The 13,274-nt window shown below is 44.6% G+C and overlaps 1 protein-coding gene across 1 annotated transcript; it reads right to left on the bottom strand.

The window, feature by feature from the left end:
* Positions 1-964: 964 nt before the first annotated feature.
* On the bottom strand, positions 965-9,600 carry LOC115198481 (SLAM family member 5). Its single transcript, XM_029760451.1, has 5 exons — positions 9,480-9,600; positions 8,933-9,229; positions 2,207-2,461; positions 1,908-2,071; positions 965-1,698 (listed from the first exon to the last, which is right to left on the bottom strand). Exons 1-5 carry the CDS (start codon positions 9,541-9,543, stop codon positions 1,330-1,332), a joined length of 1,149 nt encoding a protein of 382 aa, XP_029616311.1. The 5' UTR covers positions 9,544-9,600; the 3' UTR covers positions 965-1,329.
* Positions 9,601-13,274: the final 3,674 nt, after the last annotated feature.

The raw sequence follows: 13,274 nt of genomic DNA, 5'->3' as shown, positions 1-13,274 counted from the left end.
AGTAAATGTCAGTTGGCTTTTCATAGCTGATCATTGAGAGTATCTCTACCGCTCCTGCTGTCTCTAGAGAGTTGAAAACAGCAGGTCTGGGACAGGTAGCACGTCCGGTGAACAGGTCAGGGTTCCATAGCCTCAGGCAGAGCAGTTGAAACTCGAGCAGCAGGAGTCAGGTTGACAGCAAGGAGTCATCATGCCAGGTAGTCCTGAGGTCCTAGGGCTCAGGTCCTCCGAGAGAGAGAAAGAAAGAAAGAATTAGAGAGAGCATACTTAAATTCACACAGGACACCGGATAAGACAGGAGAAATACTCCAGATATAACAGACTGACCCTAGCCCCCCGACACATAAACTACTGCAGCATAAATACTGGAGGCTGAGACAGGAGGGGTCAGGAGACACTGTGGCCCCATCCGATGATACCCCCGGACAGGGCCAAACAGGCAAGATATAACCCCACTCACTTTGCCAAAGCACAGCCCCCACACCACTAGAGGGATATCTTCAAACACCAACTTACCATCCTGAGACAAGGCCGAGTATAGCCCACAAAGATCTTCGCCACGGCACAACCCAAGGGGGGGGGGGCGCCAACCCAGACAGGAAGACCACGTCAGTGACTCAACCCACTCAAGTGACGCACCCCTCCTAGGGACGGCATGGAAGAACACCAATAAGCCAGTGACTCAGCCCCTGTAATAGGGTTGTACCTGTATAGTACCTGCGTAGTTCTACCACATAGCCAGCTAGATGTAACAGATCCTACAGATCCTACAGAAGTTGATTGAACCGTTTCTATTGATATTTGTAAATATGCTTTCTCATCTAACATTTACATCTGACATTTTAGTCATTTAGCAGTGATTTACATATCCGGAGCAATTTACAATTAGTGAATTTTAGCCAATAATTAGATATATGGTACTTATTATAAAAATGATAACCAAAAAAATATGATATACCGTTGATTGATTGAGTTGATTGATTGAACGTGTCTTTTTATTGCTATTGTTTGGTTGAGCCTGTCTTCTCAACCTTCTTTTCAGTTCGTTGAAGGGATCAAACAACGGGATTCCCATTTTTTTTAATTCAGCTGTTTTGTATACAAGTATTTTTAATAAAGCATGTACAGTGCTAATAGATTGAATGATTAATGAAGTAAAAATAAGTAAAATAAGTAAATGTTTTTTGTTTTATATTACATTTTCCCGTCATTCTTCCTCGTTCACAATTTCCCCTGTGTTTTGATTTTCGCTATCTGAGTATATGGGTCAAGTCTTAGTCAATGTAATAGCAGGGTAACTGTGAGAGGGACGGAGGGGTAGTTTATCTCCTATTGAGCAGCTCTGTCTGGTTTGTTGAGATTATTCCCGTATTTGTCCACTGGGCAACGCTGTGCTGCTGCTGGTTTCTGTACAGTGCTGTAGATTGATGTAGGCTCTGTCTCAGTAGGGGTCTGCGGCCCTGGCCTGTCCTCTTTTGTAGCGCCCACTTTGTCCACTAGGTGAGACTCTTCTGCAGCTGGGTGCTGCACAGTGCTGTAGAGCGCCTCTGACTGTGACTCTGGCATCTCTTCTGGTGACTGGAGCGCCACTCCTGCTGCTCCTGGTTTCCCTACAGTGACGTAGATAGTTGTTACGTCAGAACCCCCTGTGTTTTGTGGTCCCGGCCTCTCCCCTTGTGGAGCGCTCACTGGGTTGACCTGTTAGGATATGAGACAGACTGTAACAACATTCAAATGATCATTCTTTAAACATTTTGAGAAACATTTGTTCTTTAACTACTTTAAGTAGTCATTCCCCTCCATGTGACATGACTACGTGGCGATAGAGCTGAAAAGAAACACTTTTTTTGAGATACAAGGTTTTTCCAGGACACTGACAATAGATAAATGATGGACAGAGAAGGTACCTGCAGTGGCTGCTTGTTTTTACGGGCCCTTCTTCTGGTTGATTTGATGCGTCGTATACCAACACATATACCAACAATCACACTAATGAATAGCAATCCAGCAGTAACACTGACCACAATGATGCCAACTGGGAATTTGGAAGCTTTCCCATCCTTCTCAATACCTGAGATGTCACACGCACGCACACACAATTGTTAATCACATTTTTGCTGGAAAATTGTAACAATTATATTAAAACTTTGATATTTTTTAACAATGATAGAGGCACAGAAGGTGGAAGCTAGTAAATTGGACTTACATATGTCCTTCATGGGTTGTGACTTGGTCTTTGCGCTGACGTGATTTTTTCCTGTGCACTGGATAGTGTTGTTGTCATTGGAGATGGTGATATTGACTACGGTGAGTGACTGTTGTGACAGTGTGCACTGACGCCCGTTACAGACAGACAACGCCCAGACATCTTCAACAGAACAGTTCACTGTGATGTTACATTGTCCCTTACTTGAGTTGGAGTAGAGATACACCACCTTCATGACTGGTATGGAAACAGCTTCTACAAGAACCAGTTGGGAAAAAAGGTTATGTCCATGACAAGAAGAGTCAGAGGAGTGTGATGAATCTCCTATGGTTTAATCCTATAGTAAAACAAAATAATGATTGGTTATAACTGGTTTATGCACAGTGTGTGGGTAAAATCGCTGGGAAAGCAAAGCCAGAAACAAGCCATCTTACAATGTATGTGTTATATTGGCTTAAGGCTGAAACATTAAGAAGACACAGTGGCAGAATAAATTCAACCACACCTTTGTTTCATCCCAAAACGAGAGAGCAACCTCTGTCCGGTGAAGTCCTCTAAGCATATTGCATGTAAGAAACGGTTACATGACCTACAGCATGGTCAAGCAAATTAATGTTTCCAACATTTTGGGACTACTAAACAACTATCGCTTTAGAAGCACATAGAGTTAACGCAAATCGCAAAGAAAAACAGCAGCTGCCTCCACTATTGCAGTACCATTTCAACTTCAACATTTCAACATCATCAAATCACCTATGCTTAGTCTAATACAGTGACAACTAAAAGATACCAAAAATAATTTAGTCCAATGAAGCTAAATATGATGTGGCTGTCCATGGTTCTGATTTCTCTGTGTGTGTGCGTAAGAGCGTGTTAGTTTTCGTGGAAATAGAAAAAACATTGACTCACACTACTTGTAAATAAATGTCAATGCCATCCTCTCTTTCATGTTGACAAAACAGTCTATCACTCTGTCATACAGTACGCTTTCATTTTTTGTTGTCCTCGGCTACCTGGCTGAAATGCTTGCTTGCTAGCCTAACTTCCTTTCATGGGCAACATTAGCTAGTTAACAGTAGCCTTCTACATCTAGCTACATATTGAACTTCCATCCTCTCAGGCCTGTGGCACAATAAATGAATTTGTGGTTGGGTCAGAATCGCCATTATAATCATTGGCCAGTATGGAGAATTAAGTTAAACCACAAGTGCAAATCCCTAACTCCATTCATGGCTTATTTAGGAAAGGGACAATTTTAGCTAGCTATAGTGTAACTAGCCACTGGATGACATCAAGACAACAAGATGCACAATGAGTTTCTGTCAATGACGAATGCTCTTGGTGTGATTGGAGTGAAGCCAAATCCAAACTGGCTTCCCTTGACACTGTTTTGGTGCACCAGGACCATTCACAGTTGAGCTCACTCAGTTTGCTTCAACGCTGATTGGTTATTATTTGATTTTAAAAAATGATCAAGGGAAGCCAAATGCTCGCTGGCTTCCCTTGCATTCAATGCTACGGGTGGCAAAAATGTCATACTCTTTTGGACCAGACAGCATCAGATAGATGGCCAACACATACAGAGACAGAGCAGAGCTGTTTCACTCTCTAGGATGCTTTCTCTGTTGAGATACATTAAGCATCTTGCAAATTGAAGGAAAATTATGAAACGGAGGCAAAAAAAAGAAGCGTTTTTTTTGTTTGGTTTTTGTGTAATTTTTTGGGGAAGCCTGGCTTCCATGAATACACGCCACTGGTTATAACGTAGAAAGTAATGACCGTAGTTGTAGGAAAATGTGGGAAAACATTTGCAGGAACGTTTATATTGTGTGCAGGGGCATAGGATTGACTATGACATTGGGGGAGGGGACATTTTTCTACGGGGATCCAGTGGTATGCCCCTGGATTATATTTTTTTGAAACATGTTTTAAATGCTCATTTCAACTAACTTTTGAGAAAATGATGAGTTTGTGATTGGTGGGTGATTGTGCTGTGTTGAGCTTTGCTTTGCAGACTGTCAGTGTATCGTTCGTTTTCTTGTTTGTTGTTTTTGTATTCGTGTTGAATTTCATTAAATGTTCAAGATGAACTCTATCGACTCTGCTGCGTATTGGTCTACCTTTTCCGACGATGATTTCGTTATATCGTCTGAAGACGAAGAAACTCGTGACAGAATCACCCACCACTCAAGGACCAAGCAGCAGAGGAAGGAGCAGACGGCGTTCGAGTTGGACTGGCGGGAGAAGTGGACTTGGGAGGAAATTCTGGACGGGGCCGGACCTTGGCATCAGGCTGGGGATTATCAGCGCCCGCAGTGGGAAATTGAGGCAGCCAAGGCGGAGAGGCGGTGGTACGAGGCCAGAGTGGACGCGCTGAAGGAGATGCACGAGAGGCACCCCCAAGAAAAAATTTTGGGGGGGGCACACGGGTAGTTTGGCTAGGCGAAGGAAGAGCCGGAAGCCAGCTACCCGTGGTTATATGGAGGAGCGTATGAGGTGGGGAGCGCCATGTTTTGCTGAGAAGCGCACTATCTCACCCATACGCACGCACAGTCCGGTGCGAGTTATTCCAGCCCCTCGCAGGTGCCGTGCTAGAGCGGGCATCCAGCCTGGTAGGAGGATGCCTGCGCAGCGCATCTGGTCGCCGGTACGCCTCCGAGGACCAGGCTACCCAACTCCCGCTCTACGCACGGCTACCATCAGGCCCCTGCACAGCCCAGTCTGCACTGTACGAGCACTCCGCTCGTACAGGGCTACTAGTTCCATCTAGCCAAGTCGGGTTGTGCAGGAGGTAAGATCTAGACCGGCTGTGCGCCTCCATAGCCCTGGGTTTCCAGCTCCTGTCTCTCGTGCGGACCCGGAAGTGCGTCCACCCAGTCCGACTCGTCCTGTTCCCGCTCCCCGCACTAAACGGCAAGTGCGTAAACCCAGCCTCGTCAGTCAACAGTCGTCGGAGCTGCCCGCCAGTCAACAGTCGTCGGAGCTGCCCGCCAGTCAACAGTCGTCGGAGCTGCCCGCCAGTCAACAGTCGTCGGAGCTGCCCGCCAGTCAACAGTCGTCGGAGCTGCCCGCCAGTCAACAGTCGTCGGAGCTGCCCGCCAGTCAACAGTCGTCGGAGCTGCCCGCCAGTCAACAGTCGTCGGAGCTGCCCGCCAGTCAACAGTCGTCGGAGCTGCCCGCCAGTCAACAGTCGCCGGAGTGGTCAGACTGCGCTGAACTGCCGGAGTGGTCAGACTGCGCTGAACTGCCGGAGTGGCCAGACTGCGCTGAACTGCCGGAGTGGCCAGACTGCGCTGAACTGCCGGAGTGGCCAGACTGCCCTGACCTGCCGGAGTGGCCAGACTGCCCTGACCTGCCGGAGTGGCCAGACTGCCCTGACCTGCCGGAGTGGCCAGACTGCCCTGACCTGCCGGAGTGGCCAGACTGCCCTGAACGTCCCGAGTGGCCAGACTGCCCAGACTGTCCCGAGCTGCCAGACAGCCTGGAACGGCCTGAGCCGGAGCCACCTCCAAAAATAGGTGGGTTGGGGAGGGGGGGTGTAGCACAGTGCCGTCGTTGACGGCAGCCACCCTCCCTTCCCTCCCTTTAGTAAGGGGGAATTTTTCTTTTGGGTATTGTTTGGGGGTATTTTTTTTTTTTTTTTGTTAAGGTCCTTCCGGGGTAGCACCTTTTAAGGGGGGGGGTACTGTCACGTCCTGGCCAGTATATAAGGTTAATTGTTTTGTAGTTTGGTCAGGGCGTGACAGAGGGTATTTGTTTTATGTGGTTAAGGGTGGTGTGTTTGTTCAAAGGGGGGTTTGATTTAGTATTTCCAGGGTTTTGGTTTATAGTCTGTTTATGTATTTCTATGTCTAATCTGGTGAGTGTGTTTCTATGTTGGTTAATTGGTGTTGGGACTCTCAGTTGAAGGCAGGTGTTGTCTATCTGCCTTTGATTGAGAGTCCCATATATAAGGGTGTGGTTGTGTTTGTGATTGGTGGGTGATTGTGCTGTGTTGAGCTTTGCTTTGCAGACTGTCAGTGTATCGTTCGTTTTCTTGTTTGTTGTTTTTGTATTCGTGTTGAATTTCATTAAATGTTCAAGATGAACTCTATCGACTCTGCTGCGTATTGGTCTACCTTTTCCGACGATGATTTCGTTATATCGTCTGAAGACGAAGAAACTCGTGACAACTGAATACCAGAGTGATTGTTCATGTGGATATACACTACATGACCAAAAGTATGTGGACACCTGCTCGTCGAACATCTCATTCCAAAATCATGGTTATTAATATGGAGTTGGTCCCCCCTTTGCTACTATAACAGCCTCCACTCTTCTGGGAAGGCTTTACACTAGATGTTGGAATATTACTGCGGGGACTTGCTTCTATTCAGCCACAAGAGCATTAGTGAGGTCAGGCACTGATGTTAGGCGATTAGGCCTGGCTCGCAGTCTGCATTCCAATTTATCCCAAAGGTGTTCGATGGGGTTGAGGTCAGGGCAGTCAAGTTCTTCCACACCGATCTCGACAAACCATTTCTGTATAGACCTCGCTTTGTGCACAAGGGCATTGTCATGCTGAAACAGGAAAGGGCCTTCCACAAACTGTTGCCACAAAGTTGGAATTACAGAATCATCTAGAATGTAATTGTATGCAGCAGTTTTAAGATCTCTCTTCACTGCAACTAAGGGGCCAAGCCCGAACCATCAGCCCCAGACCATTATTCCTCTTCCACCAAACATTACAGTTGGCACTTTGCATTTGGGCAAATAGAATTCTCCTGGCACCCGCCAAACCCAGATCCAACCAATGGCGGCGAGCTTACACCACTCCAGCCGACGCTTGGCATTGCCCACAGTGATCTTAGGCTTGTGTGTGGCTGCTTTGCCATGGAAACCCATTTCATGAAGCTCCTGACAAACAGTTATTGTGCTGATGTTGCTTCCAGAGGCAGTTTGGAACTCGTTAGTGAGTGTTGCAACTGCGGACAGACTACTTTTACACGCTACGCACTTCAGCACTCAGCAGTTCCGTTCTGTGAGCTTGTGCGACCTACCACTTCGAGGCTGAGCCTTGCTCCTAGACATTTCCATTTCACAATAATAGCACTTACAGTTGACCGGGGCAGCTCTAGCATGGCAGAAATTTGACAAAGTGACTTGTTGGAAAGGTGGCATCCTATAACGATTCCATGTTGAAAGTCACAGATCTTCAGTAAGGCCATTCTACTGCCAATGTTTGTCTATAGAGATTGCATGGCTGTGTGCTCAATCTGTCAGCAACAAGTGTGGCTGAAAGAGCCGAATCCACTCATTTGAAGGGGTGTCTACATACTTTTGCATGTATAGTGTATTCAATTAAACAGCCATTTGGTACTCAGAATGATTCATTTCCTAGTATTTTTCTCACTTTACCTAAGTCAGGAATTTTACTTCTGCTGCTCTACATAGGATATGGTTTGAAATGTACTGTAATATTCTCAACTTATAGTTATTATACTGTAATAATAACCAGCAACATACAATTGAAAATGTAAGTAGGTATGAAAGGTCAAACTGAAATAATAATCTCCACTCTACAAAAATATAAAAAATGTATCATCATGGCTGCCTTTCTCCTGCATGAAGTTAAGACATGCAATACACTCTCTAGACCAGGGGTCCTTTTCTAGAATGAGAGCTGCTTTAAAAAAAAATATCAAACATGTCGCGAGCTACTCGTTTTTTTCTAGCTTTCAAACAGGCACATTCTTCTCTTCTCCCCTGCAACTCTTCCCCGGGTCTTTAGTCTACAAGAGAAAGTGGGTGCACTTTTCTGTCAATATACGTGGTCAAATAATGGTTAATAAATAACTCTAAGGCGGCCCTATAAAATCTGTGATTTTCTCCCCAAATTATGTTCCGTTTCATTTTTCCTGGTTTTATATTATTTTTTTCCTCTCTTAAAATTACAATTGTTCATAAAGAAACAACAGAATTTGAGGATCTAAGGCCATGTCAATGGTTAAATCACATCCAAATGTATTGTTTTTAGGTCTGGAAGAAAATGAACACATTTAGATTAATTGCGCATCTGGCCCTTTAATTGTGCAGCTAGTGAGTGAGGAATGTGCCTTCTAATTTGCTGTTCTCTTGATGGTTCTGTACTACTGCTGCTAATTTCATGGCAATGTTTGCAAATAACAAATATCAGCTACAAATGATATACTACTCATGATATACTTCTGCCAGGTAAGCCTACTTTGCAATTAACATATAATTGAGAAGGTTTTGTGGGACATATTTCAGTCTACCCACAAGACAGTTATTACATCAACTGGTTACACACGGAGTGATAGACAAACGCGCGCACCACACAGACAAACAGGGGCAATATTGCTGGCTTTTTAAGCCGATAATGGCTAACCAGAGGTGTGATAATGTTAAAGTTATGATTGTAAGATTTGTTTTTGACGGCTTGCGGTTGAACACTTGAAAATTGCATGTACTTTCAGAATTATTTGGTGAGCTACTCATAGGTGGTATGCGAGCTACTGGTAGCTCCTAATCGACCTGTTGGAGACCCCTTTCCTAGACCAAGGATGAGCAACTTTGATGGTGGTGGGGGCCACAAAAACATCTGAACTCATGAGGGACCAACGTGGTTCTCTCGGGTCTGCTTACTAACATCCATACCCACACACCCAGTCAGAGCCAGGAATAGCCTTTTTGGGGGCCCTCAGTTAAATTTTGAATTATACTCACCCAGTATTGTTACATTGTACTCAATAATAGTTGTTAAATTCCATTTTCCAACAATCGGATAGTAAATTCCACTGTCAGTTTCCTTCAGATTCTTAATGCACAAAGAGTGGTTCACTGGGTTATAATGCACCTTGTCCTTGTATTGAGGAGAGATCTCTTTATTATAAACTATTATTACATCACTTTTGAATTTCCATTGAAGTTCTTTATGCTCCTCAGGGGATTCAGCAACAGCCAGACACACGAAACCTCCCTTCACCCCATACTTGTCTATTGACGGAACTTCAGCCCAGGTCCCTAAAGAAAAAGGAAAAGGTTCACCGGGTGCAACGTTTTTCAGCAAGGGGTAAAACACGAATAGCATACCAGGCTAACTATTTACCTTCATATTTTTTCTAATTCCTAACCGTTATTTGACATTTTTCTTTTGTCCTAAAAGCTTAATTACCTTTGGAAAAATACATGTGCACAGTTGATTAAATCTATTTCTATAAGTCACCTCGAAACCTTTTTAACTATCTTGAAAAAAAAAATTGGTATGGGTTACCTGTGAGGATAAGTAGAAACCATGAAATGTTCATTGTAGAAGTGTAAGCGATGAAGTCTGGCATCGTTCTCTAATCTCTGTCAAGGTTGAGTTACTCAAAACAAACTAAGTAGGTGATGGCAGTTCCCTGACCTAAATACGATGCTCACAACTTCCCGCCCCCTCAGTTTAAGCTGTAGTGTTAAATGCTCACTATATCTACAGTAGCTTTGATTGGACTGTCAACATCATACTTTCAAAATCTTAGCTTGCAAGCTAGCAGTCATCATCATGAATCAAGTCAACAATCTACTGGTAAATGCTTTTTAATCCATGTCATATGAAGATAAAGAAGAGAAATTATATATTAAACGTATTTGTGCTCATCGGCCATTGGACAAACATTACAAAACTAGTTGGAAATCGCAAATTCAACAATGAGTGGTTTGGAAGGAATTCTTGGCTAACTGCAAGCATTGCAAAGCAATCACTAGGCTTATATTCAGTGGAGTGGCTGTGTGGTCCCAAGTCTGGGTTTAAGGGTCTCTTTTCCAAGATTAAAATGATAAACATTGGGCATGCAGTCGATCCAACATGATTGCTGCTGCACTCGAAACAACTGTTAACTCCGAAGTGGGAAATCTGACTTCAGTGAGTTCAAGACAACTGGGAACTTGGGAAAAAAACTAGCTTCTTTTGAACGGTCATCCAACTAGGAATTGTAAGTCGGGAACTCAGACCTCTTTCTAGAGCTACGACCTAAAGATCACTGATGTCATCATGATTGACCTTGTTTATTTCCGAGTTCCCAGTTGTCTTGAAAGTGCCATTAATCCAGAGAATGCCAGACTTTGATGACAAAGTTTGATGACAAAATTTGCCCACGAAGGACCGCCGCGCAACCTTCCTGTTCAAGTGAGCACAGCACAACAAGGTGAGTCCAAAAATGTCTTGTATGCTGCTGCATAAATTATGTAATATGCCAGGGATATATGTATACTGTAGCTAAAAAAGTATAACTAGGTATATGTTGTGTAGTAAACTGTTAGTAGCCTATGTGCCTCAGCCTAATCATTTGGTATATTTTACCCTCTTAATTTCGCATACTGTTCTGATTTGGTGGTGCACATGTAGCCTATAACCTATTTTTGAGAAATATAATCATTGAATATTGTAAGAGCTTTCATTGTTTGCTTATAGGCCCCCTCTATTTATCCTACTGTTCTGACTTGGTGTACAGGGAGAACACTCTAAAAACGGCCCATGTTCTGAATTCTGTCTCTGCACATTTCAAAAGTGCTAAACAAATAGGTATATTGATTCCGTCCGTTCTAGCAAGCTCATTAATGTCTTCATCGAAATTACGGATTGCCTCTTATCCGCTTGTCGTCCCCTTATGCCATAGTTTGTCCATCTCAATTGTCAGTAGAAACCACATTTGTTTAAGCAAGTCTGCCATATCAGCAATATTTTTTAAAAAGGCAGTAAATGAGGCTGAATTAACTGTTTTGCTGCCAGACAAGGCTCCGCTGATAGCCAGGTGTAGTAGTGGTAAGGTGTTGGGACTGCTGTTGGGACTCTGCTGTTGGGACAGCTTTATGTAGGCCCTAAAAGTTTGTGGGCACCGTTTGTCACCATTATAGTGCAATTAACGTATTGTTTCGTGTTGTTTTGAAGCTTTGCTGGCATGCCTCCACAAATTATAATTTTTTTGGGCCCCACCAAGATTTACATGCTAAAATCACCACGGGTCTCAAGGGAAAGGTTTAGAAAACAAGAGTTGAATGACAACACACATACACCTTCACACTAACACACAGAAACAGTGTACCCTCTATATAAACTCAGCAAAAAAAGAAACGTCCCTTTTTCAGGACCCTGTCATTCAAAGATAAATCGCAAAAATCCAAATAACTTCACAGATCTTCATTGTAAAGGGTTTAAACACTGTTTCCCATGCTTGTTCAATGAACCATAAACTATTATATGAACATGCACCTGTGGGAACGGTCGTGACGACACTAACAGCTTACAGACGGTAGGAAATTAAGGTCACAGAACTTAGGACACTAAAGAGGCCTTTCTACTGACTCTGAAAAACACCAAAAGAAAGATGCCCATGGTCCCTGCTCATCTGCGTGAACGTGCCTTAGGCATGCTGCAAGGAGGCATGAAGACTGCAGATGTGGCCAGGGCGATAAATTGCAAAGTCCGTACTGTGCGACGCCTAAGACAGTGCTACAGGGAGGTAGGACGGACAGCTGATCGTCCTCGCAGTGGCAGACCACGTGTAACAACACTTGCACAGGATTGGTACATCCGAACATCACACCTGTGGGACAGGCATAGGATGGCAACAACAACTGCCCGAGTTACACCAGGAACGCACAATCCCTCCATCAGTGCTCAGACTGTTCGCAATAGGCTGAGAGAGGCTGGACTGAGAGCTTGTAGGCCTGTTGTAAGGCAGGTCCTCACCAGACACCACCGGCAACTACGTTGCCTATGGGCACAAACCCACTGTCGCTGGACCAGACAGGACCGGCAAAAAGTGCTCTTCACTGACGAGTTGCGGTTTTGTCTCACCAGGGATGATGGTCAGATGTGCGTTTATCGTCGAAGGAATGAGTGTTACTCCAAGGCCTGTACTCTGGAGCGTGATCAATTTGGAGGTGGAGGGTCCGTAATGGTCTGGGGCGGTGTGTCACAGCATCATCGGACTAAGCTTGTTGTCATTGCAGGCAATCTCAACGCTGTTCGTTACAGGGAAGACATCCTCCTCCCTCATGTGGTACCCTTCCTGCAGGCTCATCCTGACATGACCCTCCAGCATGACAATACCACCAGCCATACTGCCTGTTCTGTGCGTGATTTCCTGTAAGACAGGAATGTCAGTGTTCTGCCATGGCCAGCGAAGAGCCCCGATCTCAATCCCATTGAGCACATCTGGGACCTGTTGGATCGGAGGGTGGGGCTAGGGCCATTCCCCCCAGAAATGTCTGGGAACTTGCAAGTGCCTTGGTGGAAGAGTGGGGTAACATCTCACAGCAAGAACAGCAAATCTGATGCAGTCCATGAGGAGGAGATGCACTGCAGTACTTAATGCAGCTGGTGGCCACACCAGATACTGACTGTTAATTTTGATTTTGACCCCCCCCTTGTTCAGGGACACATTATTCAATTTCTGTTAGTCACATGTCTGTGGAACTTGTTCAGTTTGTCTCAGTTGTTGAATCTTGTTATGTTCATACAAATATTTCCGCATGTTAAGTTTGCTGAAAATAAACGCAGTTGACAGTGAGAGGATGTTTCTTTTTTTGCTGAGTTTAATTCATATAATAGGCCTAATAGTACTATAGAGCTCGTTTTACTTGCACACAATATAGCTGGGTCACCCTGTCCTGCCCCTAAGGGTCCACTGCCCAGTAGCGCCCCAACCCAAAACACCCCCACTCAGCTTTAGGATCTTAGTGAAACATTCATTATTTGGTTTCAGGTCAGCTCACCCAATGTGGTGCGGATCTGTTTTTTTTTCTCTAAAGTATTATTCACCTCTTATTCGGAATCCCCCAACAGAAGCTAGCCAGCTCACTAGCTACTAGCTACTAATCAGCTAACCACTGCTAGTGGTCATCAGCTAACCTTTAGCTCGGAAAGCTCTGCCAGTTTGTACAACGCGACTCAAACCAGAGCATACCGGACATATTTTCTCTCCATACACCCGGATTCCTACCGCAAGCTCTGGTTATTTACACCTGGATCTTTGCAGCTAGCTAGCTGCTAACCGAGTACTGGCTAACGTCGGTCCTGGAGAAA

The sequence above is a fragment of the Salmo trutta genome, chromosome 8, assembly GCF_901001165.1.
Source record: "Salmo trutta chromosome 8, fSalTru1.1, whole genome shotgun sequence".
Lineage (NCBI taxonomy): Eukaryota > Metazoa > Chordata > Actinopteri > Salmoniformes > Salmonidae > Salmo > Salmo trutta.
Note: the sequence above shows the minus strand (reverse complement) of the source record. Positions and strands in the feature narration are given on the sequence as shown.

Excerpts from the sequence above, each read along its gene's own strand:
- LOC115198481 (XM_029760451.1), bottom strand. The coding sequence starts at position 9,543 with ATGCCAGACTTCATCGCTTACACTTCTACAATGAACATTTCATGGTTT. Across the intron at positions 2,462-8,932 it reads GTACAATGTAACAATACTGG|AAGCTGTTTCCATACCAGTC; the intron begins GTGAGTATAATT and ends TGGTTCTTGTAG. Across the intron at positions 2,072-2,206 it reads ACAACCCATGAAGGACATAT|GTATTGAGAAGGATGGGAAA; the intron begins GTAAGTCCAATT and ends GTGACATCTCAG.